This window comes from Oryx dammah, unplaced genomic scaffold (assembly GCF_014754425.2).
Source record: "Oryx dammah isolate SB20612 unplaced genomic scaffold, SCBI_Odam_1.1 HiC_scaffold_15, whole genome shotgun sequence".
In the NCBI taxonomy this organism is placed as follows: Eukaryota; Metazoa; Chordata; class Mammalia; order Artiodactyla; family Bovidae; genus Oryx; species Oryx dammah.
In genome coordinates this window covers 28,450,771-28,475,168 of record NW_024070199.1, presented here as the reverse complement: position 1 = coordinate 28,475,168, position 24,398 = coordinate 28,450,771, and the positions used below count along the sequence as shown (strand labels likewise).

The 24,398-nt window shown below is 53.0% G+C and overlaps 1 protein-coding gene across 4 annotated transcripts in view; it reads right to left on the bottom strand.

Annotated features, from left to right (window-relative positions):
• Positions 1-1,419: 1,419 nt before the first annotated feature.
• Positions 1,420-24,398, bottom strand: part of ST3GAL4 (ST3 beta-galactoside alpha-2,3-sialyltransferase 4) — a 38,626-nt gene continuing 15,647 nt past the window's right edge. For 2 of the 4 annotated variants that reach the window (XM_040255844.1, XM_040255842.1), the window contains exons 2-11: positions 10,778-10,850; positions 10,391-10,475; positions 9,865-9,945; positions 9,569-9,666; positions 9,307-9,367; positions 8,521-8,616; positions 8,246-8,435; positions 7,510-7,653; positions 2,318-2,461; positions 1,420-2,054 (exon numbers count right to left, since the gene is read on the bottom strand). In XM_040255844.1, the coding sequence (XP_040111778.1) occupies positions 1,968-2,054; positions 2,318-2,461; positions 7,510-7,653; positions 8,246-8,435; positions 8,521-8,616; positions 9,307-9,367; positions 9,569-9,666; positions 9,865-9,945; positions 10,391-10,475; positions 10,778-10,793 (1,002 nt within the window). In that variant the 5' untranslated portion in view covers positions 10,794-10,850 and the 3' untranslated portion in view covers positions 1,420-1,967. The remainder of the gene's footprint in view (positions 2,055-2,317; positions 2,462-7,509; positions 7,654-8,245; positions 8,436-8,520; positions 8,617-9,306; positions 9,368-9,568; positions 9,667-9,864; positions 9,946-10,390; positions 10,476-10,777; positions 10,851-24,398) is intronic. The other 2 variants (XM_040255845.1, XM_040255843.1) reach the window with 1 other exon arrangement.

Here is a 24,398-nt window from a genome sequence, read left to right as displayed (position 1 = left end):
GGGAGCAATGGCCAGTTTGGGGGGTATACACACCCCCTTCCCATACACACTCCTGTGTGGATGTAATCATGGAGGACTGTCTGTGTAGGCATCACACACTTTATGCAAAAATGTAAATCACTCCTGTGTCTACATGCATGCGTGTGTGTGTGTGTGTGTGTGTGTGTGTGTGGAGTTTGGGGGGGTGGGTATGAGTTTGGTTTCTGGCTCAAGTTCAGGCACATCCAGTAACAGGCAGTGGCCCCAATCCAGGACAGCTGGATCATACGTGCTGACAGCCACTTTCAATGGCCTGCACAGGGAACTGGACACTCCCATGCAAACCCTCACAAGCAACAGCTGGAGAGGCACCAGGAATAAGCAGAGCTGAGGTTCCTGCACACACTCAAGCCCGGTAGGGTCAGCAAGGCTCCCCAGGACAAAGCCTGGAGACGAAGCTGGCCCATGTGGAGGAGAAAGGAGGGGGCCTGGGGCTGTAGCCCTATTTGCTCTCACCCCTGGGGGGACAGCAGCTAGCAGAAGGATTCTGCCAGGTTTCTGAGAGAGCAAGTCCATCCCCTGCCGTGGTCCTCTGCTCCTCTGAAATCTCTGCCCCTCCTTATCTGTCCTGTCCCAGCCTTGCCATCTCAAAACCTCAAGGCTGCAACTCTTTCCGAGAAAGTCAGGAACACAGCTGTGAGTCCCTTCCTTCTGGGGGAGGTCCGGCTCTCCCTCCTGGCTCCAGATGTAAAGGCACAGCTGGGAGAGTGGCAGGAAGCCCACTTGGCAGCTTAGCAGGGTCTGGGAAGATGGGAAAGAAAGCCGGGCAGAGACCGGCAGACAGCAAGGCTATCACGATTATAAAAACCTGGGCCAGGGGTAGAGGGGGTGGAGGGCAAAAGCATTCCATCATTCCATCGCCTGGCCCATTGACTGCTCACAGGCCTTGCCAAGCCCTCAGACACCACCCGTGCCCTGCCCATCCCAATTCTGGCTGCCTGGGCCCCTGGCAGGACTTTCTATAAACTCTATTTTATGATTCCCACTTAATCTGAGAAGGAAACTTGGCTTTCTTTGTCTGTCTCCACCCTTGTCCTCAAACACACACCTTCCAACATGTGATTCTGGAAACAAGGCTGGTGAGGGAGAGGGAGGGAGGGGAATGAGCGTGCTGCCCCTCCTGCCTCTGGAGAGTAAACCAGGATGCAGAGCCAGGCTACGTGTCCAGCAGACAGGTCCGTGTGGGCACCAGTCACTTGCCTGCTATGCCAGGATGACAATGCATGACTTGGCACCACCCAAGCATCGTATTCAGTAAACAATGACTTTCCAAATAACCCTGGCCCACCTGCCCACTACCGGGTGAGGGGGCCCACCGCTGTGGCCCACTCCCCATCCGAGTCTTCTTCAATCCGAAAGGACAAAGAGTATCACGGCTGCTTCTGTTTTAGGAAAAATAGTTTAATAATTTGTAACCTACTTTAGGTCACTTCCACCATGGAGCCCCTGCGCCAGTGCTCTTCCCATGCCTGCTGGGAGGGAGCAGCCCCTCTGGGGGGGGTGGGGCACCACCCTCCTGGGAGGCCCGCTCTGGGCCTAGGCTGTAGTGGGTACATCACTTCTGTGTCAGAAGTGAGCAGAACACTGTCATATGCCCCCTCTTCTGGATGCCATGGGGCCAGCCCACAGCACATTCCTACTCTTTAATTAAATAGCCCCTTAAATAATCTCCCGGCACTGGCAGAGAGGGGATGCCACAGAAGCAAGACTCCGTGCCTAGGCGCAGCCCCTCCTGCCCCAGGGCCTCCACCCTGACTCCATCTGGCCTCCACCAGAGCAATCAGGGGCACGGCCTCGTCTCAGACCTGGCCCCCTCCCCACACAGGAGAAGGTGAGTCCAAGCCGGCCAGGCTGGCACCTGGCACCCCCAGAGGCATGGACCGGGGCCACTCAGCAGGGTGAGCCGACGGGAACAGCCCCTGCCCGAGTCAGAAGTAAGTGAGGTTCTTGACCGCTCCGATCTCCAGCATCCGCTTGATGGCCAGGGCCTCCTGGGACACATTGTGGCCTGACCACTGTGGAGACAGCCAAGAAAGCACACTGAGGAACTTCTAGGCAGCTCTCTGGGCCTCCCGTGACCCCACGCCCGGGCGCTCTGTTCCCCAGGCCGGCTCTCACGAGGAAGACAGAATGTGGAGGAGGCCGGCCTGGGAGTCCAGATGCCGCTCTCTGTGTGACCTCACAGGTGAGCCATCTCTGGGCTGCCAGCACCACCCCCACTCACCCAGTGTCCCCAGGCCAGCTGGCCCCACCCCGTCCACCAGCAGGGACCACTCACCATCATGGACTTGAGCGTGATATACTCATAGTAGTGAATTGACTGCTTCTTCTGGTGGGCGTCCGGGTAGCCAAAGCCAGCGATGTGCACCAGGTCGCAGAGGTGGAGGGCCAGGGTGATGGCCAGCAGCCCTGTGGTGGGCTTCTGAGGGACAAGGGGTGGGCAAGGTATTAGAGGCAGCCAGACTCTTTCAGCACCTCTAGGCCAGCGCTCTGCAACAGAATCTTCCAGTATCACGGAAATGTTCTTCATCTGTGCTGTCCTATATGGCGGCAACAAGCCACGTGGGGTTCATGCAGCTAAGGAACTGAACTTTTTATTTTATTCAATTCTAATTAAATTTTAAATAGCCTCCTGTGGGGAATTCCCTGGTGGTCCAGTGGTTAGGACTCCAACTGAGCTCTCACTGCCAAGAGCTTGGGTTTGATTCCTGGTCGAGGAACTAAGATCCCACAGGCCATGGGACACAGCCGAAAAAAACAAAAAATAGCCACATGTGGCTCATGGCTACCATATGGCATGCTGAAGCTGTGCTTAGTCACTCAGTTGTGTCCAACTCTTTGCAACCTTGAAGACTGTAGTCCTCTAGGCTCCTCTGTCCACAGGGATTCTCCAGGCAAGAATACTGGAGTGGGTTGCCATGCCCTCCCCTAGGGGATCTTCTCAACCTAGGGATCAAACCCAGGTATCCCACATTACAGGCAGATTCTTTACCATCTAAGCCACTGGGGAAGTCCAAGAACACTGGAGTGGGTAGCCTATCCCTTCTCCAGGAGATCTTCCCGACCCAGGAATCGAACCAGGGTCTCCTGCATTGCAGGTGGATTCTTTACCAGCTGAGCTACCAGGGCAGCCCTACCATATGGCATAATACAGCTTAATACATCTGGGGAGGGCTCAGCCCTTTGGGGATGATTACAGAATGACGATAATGATGGCAATAATAATATCTATGACTTTCAGAGCACTTGCTACGTGCCAGACACTGTTATCTTACCCCTTACGTCATCTCATCTGTGTGTGCTCGCTCAGTTGCGTCCGACTCTTTGTGACCTCACGGGCTGCAGCCCACCAGGCTCCTCTGTTCATGGGATTCTCCAGGCAAGAAGACTGGAGTGGGTTGCCATTTCCTCCTCCAGCAGATCTTCCCAACCCAGGGATCAAACCCGCATTTCCTGCCTTGGCAGAGGGATTCTTGACCACTGCACCACCTCTTATCCAGTCCTCACAAAAACACTTTGAGATCGATACTTTTATTAGCCCCATTGTATACAGCTGGGGAACTGAGGCTTAGAACTATTAAACAAGTCCCTCTGGGAGTAGAGAGGTTCTGCTCTCCATCCTGGAGAAGCTTACCTCTCCCGGAAGCCCCAGGGCACTCACACTCCGGGGCTGTGTGTCCTTCACGAGGGTGGGCTCTGCCTTCCGTAAAGTGGGGTCAGCAGTACCTCCCTCGGCCCCCACCGTAGGGGCTGCTATGAAAATCTGTTTCTCCACCTCTAACTCATCCATGGGGATGTGCCACCCGATAGCCTAACCTTACACATCCTCTTTCTTGGCTGGGACGACCTACCTTCCAGAGCACTTCAGTGCCCACTCCCATTGACAAGCCACTCCCCGGATCTTGTCAGACCCCCCAAGGCCGGGTGTTCCCCAGGGCCCCTTTCTGAGCTCTCCTATCTGTCGCTTCCTACCCCAGCCTTCAACCCTGTTGCTTTTACCTCCATTGTGTTATCTCAACCAGTTCAGACCTCTGCCAAACCACACATTCATCACCTTCTAGCAGCTCTGCCTGGACATGGACTTTTTAAACTAGTCAAACTCTCCTCTCCCCCTGTATTCCTGTCGTTGTTAAACATATTACCATCCACCCAGTTGTGCTGGAAACCTGGAACTATCGTACAGCCTTCAATTTCACCTTAAAATCAATGCTGCTGCTGCCAAGTCGCTTCAGTCGTGGCCGACTCTGTGCGACCCCATAGACGGCAGCCCACCAGGCTCCCCTGTCCCTGGGATTCTCCAGGCAAGAACACTGGAGTGGGTTGCCACTGCCTTCTCCGAAAATCAATGCTATAGCAGGAGAATTCTAAGATGACCACCAATGACTCGCTCTTGAGAGTGTGTGTAACCTATGAAAATGATGAGATATATTACGCTGTGTTAGATTGCCTCATATGGCACAGAGGACCGGAAGATAGACAATCCTGGTGGGCTTGACCTCCTCTCATGAGCTTTTACATCCTGGTCTAGAGGTCAGCAGTGGAGGAAGTCGGACATGTGAAACCCAAGAAGGATTTACTATGCATTTCTGGCCTAAAGATAGAGGGGGCTGGAGAGCAAGGTATGTGGGCCGCTCTTAACAGGCTGAGGGTGCCACCTCAGGCTGAAAGCCAGCCAGGAAATGGGGACTTCGGTCCTGCAACCACAAGGAACCAAATTCTTCCCACAACAAGAATGAACTTGGAAGCAGATTTCTCCTCTGAGCCTCCAGACAAGAATGCAGTCAGACTGCCAACTTTCTTTCAGCCTTGTATATTCTAACCAGAGAACCCAGCCATGCTGTATTGGACGTCTGACCTCCAGAACTATGAGTCAATGCATGGCTGTTGTTTTAAGCTGTTAAACTGTGGTCATCTGTTAGGCAGTGACAGGAAACCAACACGGATGTCGGGACCATCCATTTCTTCTTCCTTCTGCTAGAAGCCAGGTTCTGGTCCTCAGCTCTGGCTTCTCCCTCTAGCCTTCATCCTCTGCCATCAAGGCATAAAATTCCTCCTTGCTGTCCCCCATCCACCTCCACGTGCCCTAGAGCTCAGTGCCAGGGGCACTGCTTGGTCTTGGCAAATGAAATACCTTTCCCCAAGTGTCTGTTCCCTGGGCCCCATGACCCCTTAAGGCCCAACTCTGGTCTCACCTCTTCTGATGGTACCTCTCCAGACAGCCCCAAACAGAGGTCTACCCCTCCTCCAAGACCCCACAGCACTTGGAACAACCTGCTAGAGCATCTTACCATTCCAGGTTGCCACCTGTGTGTTTATTCTGCTAGGCTGAGTTTCCTTAGTGCAAAGATCATGTCTTACTCCCCGTGTATTCAAAATTGGGGCCTGGTGCTAACCCGTCACGAAAGCAGGCATTCAACACAGGAAGTTGAATCATAATAGATATTCAGTAAAAAAAATAAAATCATAGGGAGTTCTCTGGTGGCCGATGGCCTAGTGGTTAGGAGTCCAGCTCTCACTGCCATGCATGCATGCTAAGTTGATTCAGTTGTATCCAATTCTTCGTGACCCCATGGACTGTAGCCCACAAGGTTCCTCTGTCAACAGGATTCTCCAGGCAAGAATAACCCGAATGAGTTGGCTTTTCCTCCTCCAGGGGATCTTCCCAACCCAGGGATCAAACCCACATCTCTTATATCTCCTACAATGGCAGATGGGTTCTTTACCACTCATGCCATGGATTCAATCCCAGCTCAGGAAACAGATCTCGCAAGCCATGTGGCACAGCCAAAAAAAAAAATAATAAAATCATTTATTCAAACTTTGGCTAATATTTATTGAGCATTCACAGTATTCCAATCTTGATGATAAGCACGTTACATAATTATTTTTTTAAATCCCAGAATGGCTATTGGAAAGGTCAGTACTGATAATTTCCCCACCACTCAGATAAGAAAAAGCCTCTAAGTGGTTGACTGGCCCAAGGCCATACAGCAGGCAGCACCTTGAGTCCTTTCTCTGTCTGACAGTTACCTCTGTCTCCTACCCCACACAACCCAAAGGCTCAACGACACGAGGAAGTACCTGCTTGAGATGCTACCCAGTATGACTCTAGTGGTCTCTAGTGGTCAGCCAGAGACCACTAGAGAGCCAAAACCAAAACCATAACTTGCCGATGCACCCTGCCTCCCCAAACTGCCACACCTAGCAAGCCACGGTATACAGGACCAACTGCAATTCTTTTACCTCCCTTAGACCAATATGTTCCAAGATCAGATCACAGATAAAGTGATCAAATAGTAACTGAAGGATTTGGGCCAGGCTTCATAGGACTTCCCTGGTGGCTCAGACGGTAAAGCGTCTGTCTACAATGTGGGAGACCCGGGTTCGATCCCTGGGTCAGGAAGATCCCCTGGGGAAGGGAATGGCAATCCACTCCAGTACTATTGCCTGGAAAATCCCATGGACAGAGGAGCCTGGTAGGTTATAGTCCATGGGGTCACAGAGAGTCGGACACAACTGAGTGACTTCACTTTTTCACTTTCCAAAAATAAGACTCCTGACTGTCCAGAATTCCCTGGCTGACCAGTGGTTAGGACTCTACAATTTCACTGCTGGGGGCATAGGTTCATGCTTGGTTGGGAATTAAAATCCCACAAGCCACATAGTCAAAAAAAAAAAAAAAAGACTACTGGACTACTGCCTGTCCCAGTAAATCCCCAGTGTACAGATTCTGATCACTGCCTGCCAAAACCATCCTCTTAACTCTAGCTCCCAAGCCGTAAAAACACCCTCCCCTGACGCCCCACTTTGGCGATGCCTCTGGGCATCTCAAGAATCTGCACTCTTGGGCTTCCCTGGTGGCTCAGTGATGAAGAATCCGCCTGCCAATGCAGGAGACACAAGTTTAATTCCCGGTACGGGAAGATCCCACATGCCTCGCCACAACTAAGCCTGTGTGCCACAATCCCCAAGCCTGTCCTCTAGAGCCTGGGAACTGCAACTACTGAGCCCACATGCCTCAGCTACTGAAGCCCAAACGCCCCAGAGCCTGTGCTCTGCAACAAGAGAAGCCGCTGAATGAGAAGCCTGTGTCCCGCATCTAGACAGTAGCCCCCGGCTCACCACAATGAGAGCAAAGCCCAGGCAGCAACAAAGGCCCAGGCACAGCCAAAAACAAATAAAAGTATACATTTAAGAAAAGACAAAACTTGCCATTTGTTCTTTTAAAGAAAAAAAAAAAAAAAGAGTATGAACTCTGCCTGGCTGTAAACATCAGTGTACCAGTCTCTCATTATAGACAGGTGTATGCCTGGGGCCTGTGTTATTCAGATGCATGCCGCCTCTCCACTGGTATTCTCCCTTTGTCTGGGGTCCTCCGGACCTCCCCAAGCCTCTGGAAGTCCCACCTACTTCCCACCCAGGACCCACCCAGCCCTCTGGCTTCCCCATCCATCCGAAACCCCTCACCACCTGCTTAATCTTGTGTGGCTGCTGTATCGGCAGGCTCAACAGTTTGTCAGCTGCGATCTCCATGTAGAAGGGGTTGAGAATCCGAATCTGTTTGGGGTTGACGTCCCAGATGAGGGGAGGCTGTTTCCAGAAGCCCTTTCGCACCTAGGCGGGTGGGGACGGAAGGCAAGAGGGGAGTGGGTTGAAACCTTCTTCTCAAGTCCAGCTGCTGGGCTCCTCCAGGGAAAGGGGTCCATAGGGGTGGGAGTGGGGACCAGAGGGGAGGAGCAGGGAGAGAGGGGAGTGGGGCAGTCCCTGTGGGAGGCCAGGTGGCATGGTGTGGAGAGTATGGGGGCTAAACCTTGCTCACTCCCAATGACATCCACACAGGTAGAAGGGGCTAGGTCAACCTTTGGCAGAAAATGGTCAGGTGGACAGTTCAACATTCAACCGATAGCAAAGAGAGAGAGTGGACTTTCTGGGGTGTGTCCGCCTAGAAGGACAGAGATCTCGACTTTTCTAACCTGCCCCCACCTGGAGATGACTACAGACTGGTCCCTCTGCTCCCAGGCTTCTCACTGCGCCGCCCTGGACTGCTGTTGCCTGACCGCTGTGGTGGCAGAACACTGAGCTCACGCCTCACCCTCATTGGCTCCTGGGGATCTTGGGGCACACGTGATGGAGCAGGAGGGCCTGACCCGGGCAGCGTTCCCCCACCACAGGCCGAGACTGCTCCCCTCCCAGTCTCCCCACGTACCCGCTTCTTATCACTCAGGATGCTCTCGATCCAGTGGAAGTCCATGGCCTTGAAAGCTACCAGGACGAGGAGTGTGTCGGGGTTGTCCTCCACTTTGGGGTTGAAGTGGGCGGATTCAGGGTAGAAGAGACGCATGGTGGTCTTGGAGCCCACATCCTGCTCGTAGCCAGCCACCGGGGCGCTATTTAACCTGGGAGGCGGGGAGGAGGATGCCTGTCACCCTGAGCTCCACTGGTCCGTTCCCAGACAGAAGAGGGAAGGACGGCCATACGGACCTGATGACCACGTCGTATTTGTTGATGGCCTCTCCCAGCGAGCTGTTGCGCAGCCGATGCCCGTTCCCCACCACCACGCAGCGGCGGCACTTCAGGCTGCCATGGGAACAGGGTGATGAGACCCAGAAGGAGCCCCTGCTCCAGCTTCACCTCGCTCTCCTGCCCCCGTCTGCCCCAGGCCCCCTCAGCCCCTGCTTCCCATGGACCGTGCAAACGCCAAGTCGCTTCAGTTGTGCCCGACTCTTTGCAACCCCATGGACTGTAGCCGCCAGGCTCCTCTGTCCATGGGATTCTCCAGGCAAGAACACTGGAGTGGCTGGCCATGCCCTCCTCCAGGGGATCTTCCTGACCCAGGGATGGAATCTGTGTCTCTTAAGTCTCCTGTATCGGCAGGCAGGTTCTTTACCACTAGCACCACTTGGGAAGCCCCCTACATGGACCAGGCATCTCCAAAGAGTTCTGCTCCTGGTCATGCTGACTCTGCAGCCCTGGGCTTTCAAGGGAGAGGAAGCTGAACAGAGCACAGGAGAGAGAGGAGAAGGAGAGGAGGGAAGATGCCTGGGAAGGACTGCGAAGCAATCCCATTTCAGAGTCCCCGACTGCCCCCCAGGCCAGCCTGTTCTCACGGCAATACCCTCAGCAACCTCTGCCCACTCTAGCAACCCGATACCCAGGCTCGGTTGCCATAGGGACCGGCCTCCCCACCTCCCTGGAGACAGACAGGCTCTCTGGGAGGTGCTGGACCATGACTGTTTCTCCCTGAGGCAGGAAGGCGTGTCTCCTTACCTCTGGATGCTCTCTGGGATGGAGTAGCTGGTGATGGCTAGCACCCGGAGGAGCAGATCTTCTGCAAAAGGACCAGATTGGACGGGGCTGATGACAACAGCAACCTCTCCAAAGGCTGCCAGCCCTCCCTCCCCTAACCCCAGTGTCTGAGCCTGGCTGAGAACCTGGGTGCTGGGACTGTGGATGGCAAAGAACGAGAAGTAGTGTGGCCAAGGTGAGGCCACCATCCCCAGCCACCCCGCTCCCCAAGGCAAGTTCTTACCACTCCCCTTGGTCCCGTAGGGCAGCTCATAGAGAGATGGGGTCTTGACCCAGAAATAATCTTTAAGCTGCAGGAAGAAAGGCTGTTCTCGGGAGTAACTGCGCAGAGGTGAAGGCAGGGTGGGGATGAGAAAGTGATTAATCCTGATGCCAGAAACAGGGTCAGACCACAGACTAATATCATGTATACATGTCCAAGGCCTCCCCCGCCCTCACTGGCTTCACCTGACCCGTGATCTCCAGCATGGTTTCCTCCTCCTGGCTGTACTCAGCCCACCCCCTACTTCACACACTTACTTGCCAAAGAGCTTGGAGACCATCTTCTCCGCCTCACCCTGGAGGCATGGCTCCCTCTTCCCTGGGACGGGAAAATAAAAGCTGGAGACAGAAAAGAAGAGGAGATAGGAGCTCCAATCAGACCTCCCAAGCCCAGGGGCCAGTGTTCCAGGCAGCCCCCACCTCCTCCCAGGGCAAGAAGGCTCCAAGACCCTGGAGAGTGACTCACAGGCTGGAATCATCTCAGCCCAAGTCCCACCTTGAAACCAAATCACTGCAAACCCAGCTCTTCCTTCTTCTAAAACCCCTTGGGTGAGAGACCTGGGGACCCATCCCAGACCTTACTTCCCCAAACCCTCCCAACCACGCTCACAGAAAGATTCTGAGCTAACAGTGTAACAGAGAGGCCACCCCCTGGCTCTCTGAACCCTCCTCCCTACCACTAGGTCCCCACTCCATGACACTCCATCCCTGAGCCCCCTTCCTAAAAAAAAAAAAAAAAAAAAAAAAAAAAAAAACCCACAGAAGAACATAAAGACGGACTCACAGCTCAATGTACCTGTCCTCTCGAGAGATTGAGTACCACACCATGACAGCCAGGAACAGAGCCAGCATGGCCAGGAGCTTCCAGCCTGCGGGCGAATGCACACAAGAGCTGGAGGCAGGAAAAGGCAGGCATGGCCCCAGGCCACCTGACCTACCTGCCCCACCTGGGGCTCCCGCAACCCCAGCTCAGAGCAGGCCCCTGCTAGGCCATAGTTCTCTGGGTTGGGGCTTGGACCTGAGCATATCTGCCATCCTTCAAGAGCAAGAGAGGTGCCCCCAGCTCCGTATCTGTCCTTCCACAGCCCCCGGGAGGGTCGAGGGAAGATGCTGAAGACTGAGTCCGGGGAGCCCACCCCCGAGGGCAGGGGAGTTCTTGGTGAACACTCACGGGACTTGCTGATCATGTTTCTCAGCTGCCAGGGTTCCTGGGGAGAGTTGTCATCCCGGCTGCCTCGGGCCACCTAGGAGGCAGGAGTCACAGGTGTGTTTTTTCAGTGTCGTGAACATTCTGGCCTCGGCACTGGACCAGGGCACACCCACAGCCTGCCTCTTCCCACCTCCAGGAAGCACACAACTGCAAGCCATCCAGGGAGCAGCCCTCCTCACTCTGGATGTCCCCCTAACCCCTCGAAGGCGACTGCAGGGATCCAGAGGGATCTTATGCCCCAGAAAGGGAAACCACATCCCACCGCTCAGATTCCATCCCAGGCCAGACCGGCCCAGGCGCGGCTCCCCTCACTGTCCTCTCCCTTGGTTTGACCTCAGAAGGGTCAGCTCCAGGAAACAGATGTACATCCACCCATTTTCTACATGAAAGTTAAGCTCAAAGGTACAAGGGTGTGATTCACATTTGCACAAATGAAGTGAAGTTTATCTCTTCTGCACATTCAAGGCATTCCCTTGGTGCTGGCCACCACCCACCCCTCCATCACCAAGCTCCCGCTACTCCACCCGAATAGGTCCACTGGGACCACACCCTGGTGAGCGTGGGGGCCACCAGATGGTCCAGGAGGCCTCCTGCAGCCCTTCTAGACTCTGGCTGAGTGCACACGGCATCCAAGCCTTCACTGCCCAGGTGCACCGGGGAAGGCAGTGGAGGTGACTGTTTTAATGGGAGCACAGAGAGCAGGAGGGGCTTCCTTTGTAGCTCAGTGGTAAAAAAAAAATCTGCCTGCAATGCAGGAGACATAGAAGACGCAGGTTCGATCCTTGGGTCAGGAAGATCCCCTGGAGGAGGGCATGGCAACCCACTGCAGAATTCTTGCCTGCAGAATCCCCACGGACAGAGGAGCCTGGAGGGCTACAGTCCATGGGGTCGCAAAGAGTTGGACACGACTGAAGTGACTGCGCACACACACACACACGGGCAGTGGGAAGGGTCTGGTAGGTCACAGAGGAGACAGGAGACCCTTTCAGGAGGGCAGAGGCCGGCAAGGTGAGGACGGCGCGGGGTGCATTGCTACACGCACACAAAGACGTCCTTCTGATCACACATCCAGCCAAGGGCCACGCTTCTGAGTCACCGGGAATTCATTTCTGCAGCTCAAAGAGCCACACAAAAGAAATACGGGACACAGGGTGCCAGCTTCTTCTCTCCATGCCACTTTCACTTCCCCCAGTGATCCGGTTCATAAGAATCACGAGAGCCACGTATGAAAAACACAGATTCCAGGGCCTTTTTCTGAGACTGCTTCAGCCAGCTGGGGTGGGACCTGGGACGGGCATTTCCACAAGCAGCCCAACTGATTCTTCTGACAGAGCAGGAAAGGAAGAGAAGCCCTCGTGATTGTGCTCTCTTGGAGATAAATGAAAAATCTCAGATGATTTCTCAGTGGTGGGGGCCTGCATCGGGACGAGATCTGGTTCTTGTTAGAAACCATAAATCGATTATCCTGAATGCTGTTCTATTAAGGAGTCGATGCTCTGCTCTGGGCAGGGGAGGGGGACACTCCCCAGGCTCCACCCTGAGCCCACAAACACGCAATGAGAATGTCAAGGGGAAGGGAAAGCGGATGGGAGAAGAGGAGAGGGGTGTGGACCAGAGTCAGATGTTCTCAGTAGGGTTAGGCGGGCCTATCTCTGAGTCCCAGGGCAGTTGGAGGATGGCTCTGTCCAGGAAGGAAAAGCTTTAGAGTTGTAATCAGCAGACCCCAGTGGAAGTCAAGACCTACGGCTATTGCAAGGGTGGCCCGCCTTCCGATCCACCCAAAGCAACTGCCAAGTCATCCCCGACCACATCATCCCTTTCACACGCTTCTCCTGATCAGAAATTTGTTTAATTACTTGCTCTCTGTCTGTCTTCCCCACTGCAAATAAGCCCTGGGAGGGGAAGAATCGGGTCTGTCTTATCCCCAGGTCAAGCCTCAGCATCCAGCACAGCCAGCGCTCAGCAAGTACTGAATGAATAACATGTTGGTTTATCTTGGGGGAGTCACTGGCCCCTTTCTGACCCTTGGTTTCTTCAGCTTTAAAACTGGGAGGTTGGTCTAACAAATGCTTGTGATTCCACTATATCAATATTTATCGGATCCACAACCTGAGCCTCACCAGGGACCTTATTAGAAATGTATAATCTCAGGTCGGACTTCCCTATAGCTCAGATGGTAAAGAATCTGCCTGTAATGCAGGAGACCCAGGTTCCATCCCTAGGTCAGGAAGATTCCTTGGAGAAGGAAATGGCAACTCACTCCAGTATTCTTGCCTGGAGAATCCTATGGACAGAGGAGCCTGGTGGGCTACAGTCCATGGGGTCACAAAGAGTCGTACACGACTAGGTGACTAACACACACAGTCTCAGATCCCACCCAGATGCGCAAATCAGAGCCTGCATTTGCAAAAGATTTCCTGATGACTCACACGCACAGTCAAGTTTGAAAAGCACTTGTCAAGATCGATGTCCTTGAACTTGGTTGAACAGGAGAACTGCAGTATCGGGGCTCCCTACCTGGGAATTCTGACAGAACTGATCTGGCCCAGCACTGGAATTTGTTCAAGCACCCAGGGTGATTCTAACCCAGTCAACGGTTGAGAACCACTGGTCCAGATAATGGCGGAAGCAAGCTTCTCAATCTTCAACACATGCATTCTGACTCAGTGGGTCTTGTGAGTCTGCATTCTAACCAGGTCCCAAGTGGTGCTTGTTGCTAGACTGGGACCACACTTTGAGCTGCAAAGCTCGAAACCAGATCCTTCAGGCTCGCCCATTTCTTGACACTGTGAACCGCACCTTCTCCCACCCTCTGAGCCCTCACTCTTCCTTTCGGATCACGAATCAGCACATCGCACTCCGACTCCCTTTATCAGGAGGTCACAGCACTGGATACACAGGGCAGTTACCTGAGAAGCTAAAGCATTTACTGATATCTGGGCCCCGCTTTCCAAGAGTCTTATTTAATTGGTTGAGGGATGGGGCCCAGGCACTGGCCAGCAAAAAAACCAAACAAACAAAAAACCTTGCCTTTCTTGTGATTTGAACATTCAGCCAAGATGGAGAACACTATAGAGAGTGTGTTCCGCAGTCACCGAAAGTCAAAGGTCTCAACCATCCTCGATGGAGCAGACCTTTGCTGGTCGGGAACAAGACGATTACTCTTTTCTGAACCTCCTGCCTAGTACAGGTCTACACTTTCTTCCTAAATTTATGCTACGTAGACTGGCTAGTTCTGCGGTTTGCTCCAAGAAACCAACCAGGGATGCCATCTGCCCATGCCTTCCCCTGGCTGGCCAAGCCATGAGAAGGCTCAGCCCCTCTAGGATTCTAGGAAGACAGGCTTCTTGGGCTGGCTGCTGCCTCAAGACCACTCGGAGCCTTCTCCCAACAGCTGTCCCCCATCCCTGACAGCTCCTGGGGACAAAAGGCCATGAGGAAAGTCACAGAAGGGTACCTGAGCAGGGGAACAGGAATCTGATCCATTCATGTCCAAGGCGCGGCAACATCTGCCTGCCACCAGCTGCCCGGGAGATCCAGCTCAGTCAGGTAAAGCCGACTCCAAGGCAGAACACCGTGTGCCCTCCCCGTGTTCTGCTGAGAACCATGGTGTCCCTGCCTGCAGACATGCTGGGCCCCGCCTTGGACTCGTTGAAGGGCAGACTTGGGGGAAGAGGGGGAAGGACTGAGGGCATCCCGCAGCCCTGGGAGCCTGGCAGCCTCACATGCTCTGCAAGCACTCAGCAGGCACCTGCTATACCAAGAGGAACAGGACTGGGCATCGCCCGCGGACACGGCCTGATGCCAGGTCCCTCCAAGCCCCTGGGCCCGTCAGAGGGCTGGGGCTTAATGTTCCTGAGAAGGGGGATGGGGAAACCAGTGGGGCAGAAGCACAGGCTGCGATCTTACTGGTTCAGGAACCCTGAGCAAGTCACACGATGTACACCGGTGTTCCTTAGTTCTGGACGGAAACCCGAGGCTGCCCACCTTCCACCTCCTCACTCGCCTGCTGGTCCTGCTCCCTCCGGCCCCCTCCACCACGAGGACACCGGTCCCCACCCACCCTTCCAGCGTCGTTCCCAACCAGTGACTGATCCTCTTACCTTGCTGCTTCCACCTCTCCCCCTCCTCCACTCCCTTCGACTTAGACTCAACTCTCCCTGTACCTAAAACAAAAGCAAAACCCTCTTTGGGCTTCCGTGGTGCCTCAGTGGTAAAGAATCCACCTGCCAATGCAGGAGACGCGGGTTGGATCCCTGATCTGGGAAGATCCCATATACCACGGAGCCACTAAGCCCGTGGGCCACAACTACGGAGCCTGTGACCTAGGGCCCAAGAGCCGCAAATACTGAGCCCACGTGCCGCAGCTACTGAAGGCTGTATGTCCCAAAGCCCGTGCTCCACAGCAAGAGAAACCCCTGTAGTGAGAGGCCCACACAGCACACCTCGAAGGTAGCCCCGGCTCTCCGCAACCAGAGAGAGCCCTTGCAGCAACGAAAACCTCCCCATCACAGCAAAATAAAATAAAATTTATTTTTAAAAAACCCTCTGCCTCTGTCTCCTCCTCCCGTTCCCCCTGCATCTCCATCTCGAGCTCCAATTGTCAAACTCCGTCACCTGTGCCACACGCTCACATGCCCCTCGGTCCGCTACCGGTCCGGCACCCCATTCCCTACCTTGCTTTTACGCTGAGTTCACTCCTGCCGCAGCCCTCCATGGCCTCCTAACTGTCAGCCTGAGAAAGGTCTATTTTCACTCATCTCCCATCCCGAGGCCCCTGCTACTATCAGCCGAGGCCTCCCTGGCTTTGCTCAAGACTCTCTAGGTTTCCACCACGCTGGCTGCACTTTCTTTAAGCGCTGGCATTCTCCAGGGAGCTGCCCTTGAATCCCTGCTCTTTCTCTGTTTGTTTTCCCAGGCCAGGTTCATTCATCTTCAGAGGCTTAACTGCTACTCAAACCCTGATGATTCAAGCTCCTTTTTCAGCTCTGTAATTTATCTCCTGGAACCCACCCTAATATTTCCAGTTTTCTACTGTACCTCCTCCCTGTGTGTATGCTGAGTCGCTTCAGTCGTGTCTAACTCTTTGTGACCCCTTGGACTGTAGCCGTCCAGGCTCCTCTGTCCATGGGATTTTCCAGGCAAGAATACTGGAGTGGGTTGCCATTTCCTTCTCCAGCTCATCCTCCCTTAACGATCTTAAAGTTTTCACACTTAACATGTCCAAAACTGGACCCCCGTCTGTCTGTACCCTCCCAACCCCCCATTCTCATCAGCTCATCCATCCAATGTCCCCCTTCCCTTCACACCATCCCTGCTGCTGCTGCTGCTGCTGTTGCTAAGTCACTTCAGTCGTGTCCGACTCTGTGCGATCCCATAGACGGCAGCCCACCAGGCTCCCCCATCCCTGGGATTCTCCAGGCAAGAACACTGGAGTGGGTTGCCATTTCCTTCTCCAATGCATAAAAGTGAAAGTGAAGTCGCTCAGTTGTGTCCAACTCTTAGCGACCCCATGGACTGCAGCCCACCAGGCTCCTCAGTCCATGGGATTTTCCAGGCAAGAGTGCTGGAGTGGAGTTCCATTGCCTTCTCCGACCATCCCTGCTAAATGCCATCAATTCTACCCTTGGTTCCTCATTCCAGCAATGCTTGCTGAACTCCCACTAAATATTGTGGAGGCACTGGGGTGCAAAGCCTGATACAGCTCATTGCAGCATAAAGGTCACGTAGTCTAGAGTTTCGGGAAGTACTGAGTTGGCCAAAAAGGTGCTTCAGGTTTTCACATAAGCTGGTACCAAAGAACCCGAAGGAATTTTTGGCCAACCCAATTCTTCTGAAAGCAGCTTTCCTGAACCATAGACTTTTCCTGAACCACAGACTGATTCTAGATCTCACTTCAATTTCTCCACTTCCTAACTGGTCCCTTCAGCACAAGTCTTTCTTCACTCGAGCCACTTCTTCAGAACTACCTACACAGTATCTTTCTAAGAAACAAAGTGGACAAACCATCCTCCTGCTTTCATTGTTCCCCATTCCTTCAGTGAAAAACCAAAGCTCTTTGTAGAGGCAACCAGGGTGCTTCACTGGGCTTCCCTGGTGGCTCAGCGGTAAAGAATCCGCCTGCCAGTGTAGGAGATGAGGGTTTGATCTCTGGGTTAGGAAGATCCCCTGGAGAAGGAAATGGCAGCCCACTCCAGTATTCTTGCCTGGGAAATCCCATGGACTAAGGAGCTTGTCAGGCTATATATAGTCCATGGGGTCAAAAAGAGTCAGACACAGCGACTAAACAACAACAAGGGTGCTTCGGTCCCAGGCCACAAGCCATGTACGTCCATCTCCTAGTTCCTCCTAGTACCTGCAGGAGCATCTTCTTCTTGCAGAATCCCCACCCCTCTGCACAGGCTTCCCTCCTATACGAAGACCCCAGGCCCCCACTGTTAGCCTCAACAATCTCGCTCCTGCACCATCGGCTCAAACAGCCCCTCCTCTATGAAATGTTTTCTGACAATTCTCGGCAATGTTTTTCTTTCCACACAATATTGTTTATGTCTTGATTTTAGCACCTATCAGGTAGTAAAATTTTGTATTATATAATTACTATTTTCATGGCTTGCCCACTATCCTCTGACCTCTCCAATTATAAGCTTGTTTATACCAACAGTCTATGACAGCACGTAGCCTAAAGAAGATGCTTTATCACATAATATAATTTTATATTACACTGTTAAGTGTTTTCGTATTTTGCCCATGAGACTATGACCTCTGAGGTCCAGGCCAGCTTTATATCTTCAGTCTCTATTATAGTGCCTAGAACCTAGCAGATATTTTATCGGGATGGCCAAAAAGTTTGTTTGGGTTTTTCAGAACATCTTCCAGAAAAACCCAAACGAACTTTTTAGCCAGTCCAATATAAACATCTGACACACAAGTGATAAGATGAGATTTTAAAAGGTATTACATCCCTTGTTTTTGCTGTTGTTTAGTCACTAAGTAGTTTCCAATCCTTTGGCTACCCCATGGGCTGTAACCCACCAGGATTCTCTGTCCATGGGATTTCCCAGGCAAGAATACTGGAGTGGATTGCCATTTCCTCATCCAGAGGATCTTCCCAACCCAGGGTTGGAACCTGCATCTCTTATGTCTCCTGCATTGGCAGGCGGATTCTTTACCACTAAGCCACCTGGGAAACCCCTGACATCTCTTACTGATCCTGAAACGTATTCTGCACTCACTGTGTACAACACCAGGGGGCAGGTCCCAACCTCACTGCCATCGCTTTAGGGACCAAGTGAGTCGTCGCCGTGGGGACTGTCCTGGGCACTACAGGCTGGTTACCAGCACCTGTGACCTCTACCCACTAGGTGCCAGTAAGACTCCCGCTCTCCAGTTCCAATACCCACAATGTCTCCAGACATTACTGCATATGAAAGCTACACTGCAAGACTCTTTAAAGCGTTATCTCAACCCTGTGAGTCAGACACTATTGTTATCTCCACCGTGGGGATAGGGAAATGAGGTGCAGAAAGGGTCAGCAACTTGCTCAGGGTCGCTGAGCTAGTGAGAAGCTGAGCTCCAGAGGCCACGCTCCTAACCCCTGCCCTCTACCACCCCTAAACCAGCTGGTGAAGATGCCAAGATCCTTGGAAAGCCCACCTGCAGCCCTTTGGAGCAACTGGAGAAAGTTGCCCTCCATTACATCAAAGTACTTCCAAGGCTTATGAGAGCTCGGAGGAGCCTCCCTCGTGCCTTCTCAGGCAGGCTTCCTAGCGAGACAGTCTCCAGCGCATCTCCCACCCACCCCCCCAGCTCCCCTGGAAGCCCTCCAGCTTGTCCTCAATGCCCACAGCTGTGTTCATGGGATTACCATCACCCCACATCTGGACACCAGACTTCCACAAACGCTGGCAAGGCCTGTGTTCAGTTTCTCATGGTCGGGCCACTTCACTGGCAGGGAATCAACAGCTCTTGGCTGGTAAGCCAGGTCTCCTGGACCGTGAACTGGTGTGGCTACTCTGTGGAACCTTAGAGCAGGTCTGTACTACATCTACTTGAAACACCTCACCTCGGGAATCTCTGGTCACATCTCCAGCCCCCTGAGGTGTGTGAATCTCGAAGGTGCCACCTAAACCCACAGCAGTTCCTCAGCTTCAGAGTCCCCTGCTGTGATTCCAGGGGGTGGTGTGAGCTGGATGGTGACGTTTTTAATTTCCTAATTTTATTATGCCCGTGTTATAATAATATTTTCTATTATGCCAGAAATTTGCGTCTAGCTTCCAGGTACAGCTATTTCTTTGCATTTCTTTCCCAACGGTGGCCCAATGAGTATTTAAGTTACAGATATTCCCCAAATTATTATTTATCTGGGACAGATTGTGATTAAAGATAAAGAATGTCAAATCGCATATTTTCCAACAGACGCAAAATTGCAAGGCGTATTTTATTTCTTAACAAGGGCCTAGTGTGGACGATGACTTGAATGTAACTAATACAACTGGGAGGCAAGGCAAGGCGAGGACACAAGTCATTGAGTCTTGCTCTGTTCTCTTCAGCCACTCCTGGGTGTGGTCCACTAACTGCAATTCTCTAGAATGACCAGTCATCTGAATCACCACTCAGCTCAAAATCACCTCTATGGCTCCCGTCTACCCAGCGAGATAGGCCAAGCCCTTGCTCTGATCTGTAAGGATGCACGCGATCTCCTGGCCAGCACCTCTCTGCCCTCCTTCCCTGTTTTCCTCATTTACTCTGCTTCATTCACACAGGATTCACTGTTCTTGATTGGGCTGGGCCTACCCCCTCCTCTCGACCTTTGCGCCGGCTGTTCCTTCAGCCTGGAATGTTTTCCCCCAGACATAGGCTTGATACCTCCCCATTCAGCTTTCACTCATCTTCTCCACCTCCCGTAAAAAATACCCCCAACACCTGACATTTTAGATTCCTCTCCTCGACTGCCTAGCCTGGGTGGCACCAGTGGTAAAGAACCCGCCTGCCAATGCAGGAGACATAAGAGGCATGGGTTTGATCCCTGGGTCAGGAAGATCCCCTGGAGGAGGAAATGGCAACCCACTCCAATATTCTTGCCTAGAGAATCCCATGGACAGGAGCCTGGTGGGCTACTGCCCACTGGGTTGCATAGAGTCAGACACGATGGAAGTGACTTTGTGCACCTGTACTCCCCACCTGCAAAGAACTTCTGTTGTTTTGTTTGAGGCTGGATCAACCATGTCTGTAACAGTGACTGGCACTCAGCAGGCTCTAGATACAAATTGGTTGAATTTATCAATGGATCTAATCGTCAGGAACTTCACTGTCACAGAGCAGGCCAAGTGAGAGGGGAAGAGGCAGTGGTAATAGATCAAATACCCACTCCAGCCCCTCTGGCCTGACTGCTAGCTAGACACAGGCTGCACTGTGCCTTCTACCCATCCTGAACAGCACAGCATGATCTCACAGGACCAGTGGGGAGTGAGCTGGTCTTGGCTCCGGGCTCTTGTGAGGCAGCAAAGGGCAGAGTAATTGACCAACTGCCTCAAGGCCCACCAGTGGTCAGACGTGGCACCTCTCCAGACATCCAAGCTTGGAGGAAAGGAGAAGATTCCCCATGCAGGGCAGGAAGCCTCTCTGTTCCCCACCCGTGGGGTCCACAGGGTACCCCAGCCTCTACAACCAGCATCTCAAACAGACCCGGCCTGCAACCTTCTGTAAAGAAACACTGATATTGTCCACTTTATCAGCTGCCAGTCACAAGACACCACAGACATCACAAGACGCCACATGAAAATCATGTTTCTGGAGTCAGCTCGGGTGAGGCAGGAGCTCTGAATTCCATTCGCTCAGTAAAAAAGCTGCAGTGTTATGATGGGGTGGAGAATCAATAATACAGGTTCATGAGAATAAACAAAGTGAAACTCCGGTGTGGCCAGGGATCTGCACCGTTCCTCTCTCATGCCTCCCACCCAGGAGTCGATGAATCCAGCTCCCAGGAGTCTAAGCTAAAGGCCCTACAGGATTGGGGCTTGAAGCCACCAGTGTGGCCAGTCCCCTCCCTCCCTCTGGCTTCCAGATGCCCCTTCTGAAGACGGTGGATGGCACCAGCCCCGTGGCATCCCATCCGGGGAGAGGTGACTGCAGCCTCAAGTGGCCAGACCAGGCCGAGAAGCGCTGTCGGCCAGGAAACATACACTGGATTTCAAAGACTCACTACCAAACACAGTAAACAATCACCTTAAAAATTACTCACATTGAAAGTGTGTGAAAGTATGAAAGTGTTAGTTGCTCGGTTGTGTCCAACTCTTCAAGGCCCCCATGGACTAAAGCCCACCAGGTTCTGCTGTTCATGGAATTTCCCAGACAAGAATACTGTAGTGGGTTGCCGTTTCCTCCTCGAAGAGATCTTCCCAACCCAGGGATGGTCCCTGGGTCTCCTTCATTGTAGGCAGATTCTTTACCTGCTGAGCCACCAGGGAAGCTTCATTTACACTGAGGTGGCCAACCAGCAGCCCACACTTCCCCTCGTGGGTGGTCCAGGGGCAAAAGCCTCAGCCTGACCTTCTGAGAGCCGTCATTTTAGAAAGCAATCATTTTTTTTTTTTAATTGTTTACATTGATCTCACACTGAAAGAGTCTTTTGTCTATACTGGGTTAAAATAGTAAAATTAACTTCACCTTATTTTTACTTTTTGAACATGTGGCTAAATTAACTTTTTTTTTTAAATTTAAAATTACCTATGTGACTTGCTTTAGTGGTTCCCATTGCATTTCTATTGGACGGCACTGGACCAGTCTCCCAGGCCCCCTAGAAGCACCAGAAGCGTGGATGAAGGTGAATCCGCTTCTGGAGGGCTACACTGTGGCTGGGAGGCCAAGGGCTCCTTTACACTGATTCTTGGTCAGTGTAAAGACCACCGTCCTCAGGTTCTCAGGTTTCAAGTGCATCAGAGTCACAAAGACCCTCCTCTCCTCTGTCTACGTCCCCTCTGCGGAGGCACAGTTCAAGTACCACCTGGCCCACCAGCCCAGCCTCCACTCTGCCCGCACCTAACCTCCTCCTGACCCTGGCATCCCATCCGGGACTGGCTCTCAGCCCCTCCCTGCATGGCCCTCTTGAGCAAGTAAGATGAAGGGAGGTTTCCTGGTCATAGGGTGTCTCCAGGCTTGGAGCCCTCCTGGCACCCCACAGGGTATGCTGGCATCAGCTCACAGTGTGGTCCAGGCACCTTGGAGCTGGTAGTGATTGAAGTGAGTCAAAGGTAACAATAGCCAGTTCTGCAGAAACAACACCTTCTTGGTATAAAGGAGTGTTTGTAAGCATAGCATCATCCACTTGGCAAAAAAGCATGGCCTTGGCTGGCTCTTCCCAGGTGCCCAGAGGACCGCCATGATGGCTGGCAAGCGGGTCAGGCAGAACTGCTTCCCCAGGACCTTGTCGCCTGCTCTGGCCAAAAGCTGTGACCGGGGACTGGCCTCCAGGACTGAACCCTACCTTGTTCACTTACCAGACTATGACTTTGGGGAAACCACTAAGAATCCCTAAGCCTCAGTCTCCCAATCTGCAAAATGGAGGTAGAGAGTCCCTCCCAGTTTGGTTGTGGTGGTGAACAAGAGAAGGTAGGTAAAACACACAGAAAAAAGTGTTAGTCGCTCAGTCGTGTCCGACTCTTTGTGACCCCATGAGCTATAGCCCACCAGGCTCCTCTGTCCATGGGATTTCCCAGGCAAGAATACTCGAGAGGGTTGCCATTCCCTTCTCCGGGGGATCTTCTCAACCCAGGAACCAAACTTGGGTCTCTGGCTTTGCAGGCAGATTCTTTACTATTTGATCCTCCAGGGACATAGGAAACACCCAGAAAGAGAGACAGTACTCCTGCTTCGTGTGCTAAGTGGAATCCAAAGGCCACAACGCTGTGGCCTGTGGGTAGATCAGAACATCACTGAAAAAAACACTGTTTTTCAGTCTGTTTTCTGACCAAAAGCACAGCATTAAGGGCTGAACCTTATATGGTGCAGAACTGGATGCCAACTGAACTGAGGAAGTCCCGGGTGAATCCCCAAGGCTTCACTCTTGGGGATTCCTAAACATACCCTCCTCCTAAACACACCCTCCCCTCCCCAAAGATAAAAATCTTAGCTCACAAGCCCCCATCTGCACCCCAATCCCATCTGAGGATGGAGGTGGAGGCGAGGTCAGAGTCAACAGTTTCACATCTGGGTCCTTGTCAGGGTTGATTACAACATAAATGGTGAGGGACCTGGTATCACTGGTGGGACCAGAGTCCAGGCTGCTCTCCCAGCCACGCCTCGAGGGTCCTGGTACTCAAGCTTCCTCCTGGCACAGGGTCCCAGGCTCCCCCATCACCCCTGCAGTCTGTTCCGCGCCGCTGCCCTGTTTTATCTCCTCTTGCAGCAGGTACACCACACCGTCTCCTGTACTCAGGAGATCTGGCGGCCCAGGAAAGCAGCGACTTCTTAGGGCCCACAGTATCTCCAGCACCAAATGTAACACCTGATGTGTGGTGGGTAAGTAACGAATATTTAAATGAACAGATGTCTAAATGAATGAGCAAATTAGCAGAACAAGTATGAACGGAAAGCTTTGTCAAGTTAAAACATTCCAGACCCTTCCTTTGCAATGACCTGGGCAAACAAGGCGCCGGGGGCTTGTTAGAGGCTCAGTTCCGGACCTTGCAGAGCCAGCCAGGGCCATGCTTTTTTGCCAAGTAGATGATGCTATGCTTACAAACACTCCTTTATACCAAGAAGGTGTTGTTTCTGCAGAACTGGCTATTGTTACCTTTGACTCACTTCAATCACTACCAGCTCCAAGGTGCCTGGACCACACTGTGAGCTGATGCCAGCACACCCTGTGGGGTGCCAGGAGGGCTCCAAGCCTGGAGACACCCTATGACCAGGAAACCTCCCTTCATCTTACTTGCTCAAGAGAGCCAGCCTGGGCTAACACCCCAGCCGGCAAGCCCCAGACCTCCAAGTACCCTTGGCCTCCTGGAAGTGGAGGAAAGGGGTCTGGACACAGACTTGGGGTTCAACCCAGGTGGTCATGGGGCCGGGTGTCCCTCAACAAAGTTCAACATGTCCTGGGCCTCACTTCCCATCTGTGAAATGAGAGCAGCAAGAATATGCTCTCAGAGGCGTGGGAGACTCAAAACACAGCCCAGGATTGACAGCTCGCAGCCTCCATACCGGCCAGGTCCAGAGAAAGCACTTGGGCCCTGGAAGCTGAAGGTGACTCCTGGTCTGGGGCGCTCCCCTGTCCCCCAGCATGTGGCAGTCCCTCTCTGTTCAAGGTCTGCCCCAGCCCAGCACAGAGAAGAGACCACAGCACCATCTGCAACCACAACCATAACTGCACTCACCTCTCCTCCCAGCTGCTGGGGCCACTGCACACACCGCTTGGGACACACAGCTGCCCAGGGAAAGGGTACTGCCACCCAGACTCTGCATGAACTAAATGTGGACCCCATGTCCTAGCCAGGCCCAGGGTGCGCTGCTGGGATGGGGAGAACATGGGATGGAGAAGAGGGATGAGGCTTCACTGGAGAAGCCACTCTCCCTTTTTGGGTATATC